Below are 2,500 nucleotides of genomic sequence, written 5' to 3' on the forward strand. Positions count from 1 at the left end.
TTGTAAAAGCGCTTTGACCCTGAGAGAATTGGCGCAATATCAATTCGCATTAGTGATGATGATGATGAGGAGGAGGAGGAGGAGGATATTTTGTTATTATCATTTGTAGCAGCAGCAGCAGCAGCAGTAGTAGTAGTAGTAGTAGTATCACCATCGTCGTCGTCGTCGTTGTTATCATCATTAATCAGTTTAACTCACTCAGTACGGCCAGTCCTCTCTTCTCCTCTGCACAGACCCCTCGGATGTCCAGTGGGTGTCTGAATGACCCAACCTTTAGCTTCCGTCGTCAGAATTGTGGTATTCTTTGTCAACATTCACCTCTTCAGTATAAGAGCCTTCCGCTTGCAATATTTTGATGATGTTATTTGGGATGAAACGCTGTTAACGTCGTCTCTTTCGCCGTTCGTGTGGAGAGAGTTAACAATCATAGTCTGTTCCATTACGATGTTGGCAGGACGGACTGTACTCTTCTCTACCTTATGTGGGTCGCATGCTGACCGGTTTCGTGTGCGGCTCGCTGTCCGATCGACTGCTTCGCTCGGGACTGCTGACCACTGGCCAGTGCAGAAAACTCTTCCAGGTGTTAGGTGAGTGGGTGTGGTGGTGCACGCGCTTTATCAATGTTGTCAATGATCGTCAGAAAAGCTTGTATTGTGTGGACAGACTGGTGCTGTTATTCTCTGTCTCTGTGTTTCTTTGTCGCTCTCTGTCTCTGTCTCTCGCTGCCTCTGTCTCTCTGTCTCTCCTTCAGTACATATCTTTCCTTCTGCACGAAGATTTTTTTTTTTTTAAAGATTATCTCTTTCTCCCCTTTCCATAAAATGTATGTGTGCTATTGAAACTGGTGTAGATAAGCAAGAACAGATTGAAAGACTAGGCCATGCCTAAAATCTAAACCCTTGGATAAAAAGGACTGGTGTTCTGAGTTCTCTGTGTGAGTGGAGGGGGGGAGGGGTGCGCGCGCGCGCGTACAAAGAAATAGCCTACAATACGTCACAATTCAACACTAATGCTATAATGTAGCTCTGTGTGTGTGTGTGTGTGTGTGCGCGCGCGCGCGTGATGTCACAATACAACACCAAAGTTATAATGTAGCTTTGTGTGTGTTTGCGTGTGTGTGCGTGTGTGCGCGTGCATGCGCGCATGCATGTGCGTATGTGTATGTATGTGTGTGTGTGTGTGGCAGGGTGTGTGGGGTGCGCGGGCTGCATGCTGGCAGTGGGGTTCCTGGACCACACGGCCCGGGCAGCAGCCGTTCTCCTGCTGGTGCTGGCCCTGTCTCTACAGAACCTCACCTCCGTCGCATTCCGCATCAACCACCTGGACATCGCCCCCAGGTCAGTTTCTAGTTTCAGTTTCTCGAGGAGGGGTCGCTTGTGTTTGTGATTACACTACGCCACATTTTGCTATACAAATGCCTGACCAGCAGCAGTATAACCCAACGCAAGCGCTTTGTCAGGCCTTGAGTGCATGCCTGTGTATTTGTATTTGTATCTTTTTTTATCACAACAGATTTTTCTGTGTGAAATTATGGCTGCTCTCCCCAGGGAGAGCGCGTCGCTACACTACAGCGCCACCCATTTTTTTTAATTTTTTTTCCTGCGTGCAGTTTTTATTTGTTTTTCCTATCGAAGTGGATTTTTCTACAGAATTTTGCCAGGAACAACCCTTTTGTTGCCGTGGGTTCTTTTACGGGCGCTAAGTGCATGTTGTACACGGGACCTCGGTTTATCGTCTCATCCGAATGACTAGCGTCCAGACCACCACTCAAGGTCTAGTGGAGGGGGAGAAAATATCGGCGGCTAAGCCTTGATTCGAACCAGCGCGCTCAGATTCTCTCGCTTCCTAAGCGGACGCGTTACCTCTAGGCCATCACTCCACTGTGTAACTACCTGTCAGAATGGATATCTCCAACAGAACTTTGCCAGAGGATAACAAACAGACTCGTTGCCATGAGTTCTGTTTTTTTGTGTTTTTTTGTTGTTGTTTTTTAGTGCGCCAAGTGCGTGCTGCACAGGGGACCTCGGTTTATCGTCTCATCCGATTGACCAGACGTTCCGTTTGGTTTTTCCAGTCTAACTTGGGAGAAAGATCGAGAGCTGGGTTCGAACCCACACCCTTACGGACTCTCTGTATTGGCAGATGAGCGGCTTAACCATTGCGCCACCTCTCGCAGGTGAGAGGCTTAATCAATGTGGGTTCTGGAGAAAATTATCTTCCACATGAGCACGTGTCACGCGCATGTGTATTGTATTGTATTGTATTGTGCTGTGCTGTGCTGTGCTGTATCGTATCGTATCATATCGCTTTGTATTGTATATTATCGTGTCGTATCGTATCATATCGTGTCGTTTTACATATTTTACATCAGATTTCTCTGTGTGAAATTCTAGGCTGCTCTCCCCAGAGAAGAACGCATCACTACAATGAGTGCTGCGCCACCCTTTATTTTCTTCTTCCTTGTATATATATATATATATATATATATATATGTTTTCCT

General features: G+C 46.8%; 1 protein-coding gene across 1 annotated transcript in view; it reads left to right on the forward strand.

Annotated features, from left to right (window-relative positions):
- LOC143279329 (sialin-like) overlaps positions 1–2,500 on the forward strand; it is a 21,145-nt gene that overhangs the window by 15,967 nt on the left and 2,678 nt on the right. Inside the window, exons 7-8 of the mRNA XM_076583346.1 lie at positions 455–587; positions 1,187–1,337. Of these exons, the coding sequence (XP_076439461.1) occupies positions 455–587; positions 1,187–1,337 (284 nt within the window). The remainder of the gene's footprint in view (positions 1–454; positions 588–1,186; positions 1,338–2,500) is intronic.

The sequence above is a fragment of the Babylonia areolata genome, chromosome 2 (assembly GCF_041734735.1).
Source record: "Babylonia areolata isolate BAREFJ2019XMU chromosome 2, ASM4173473v1, whole genome shotgun sequence".
In the NCBI taxonomy this organism is placed as follows: Eukaryota; Metazoa; Mollusca; class Gastropoda; order Neogastropoda; family Buccinidae; genus Babylonia; species Babylonia areolata.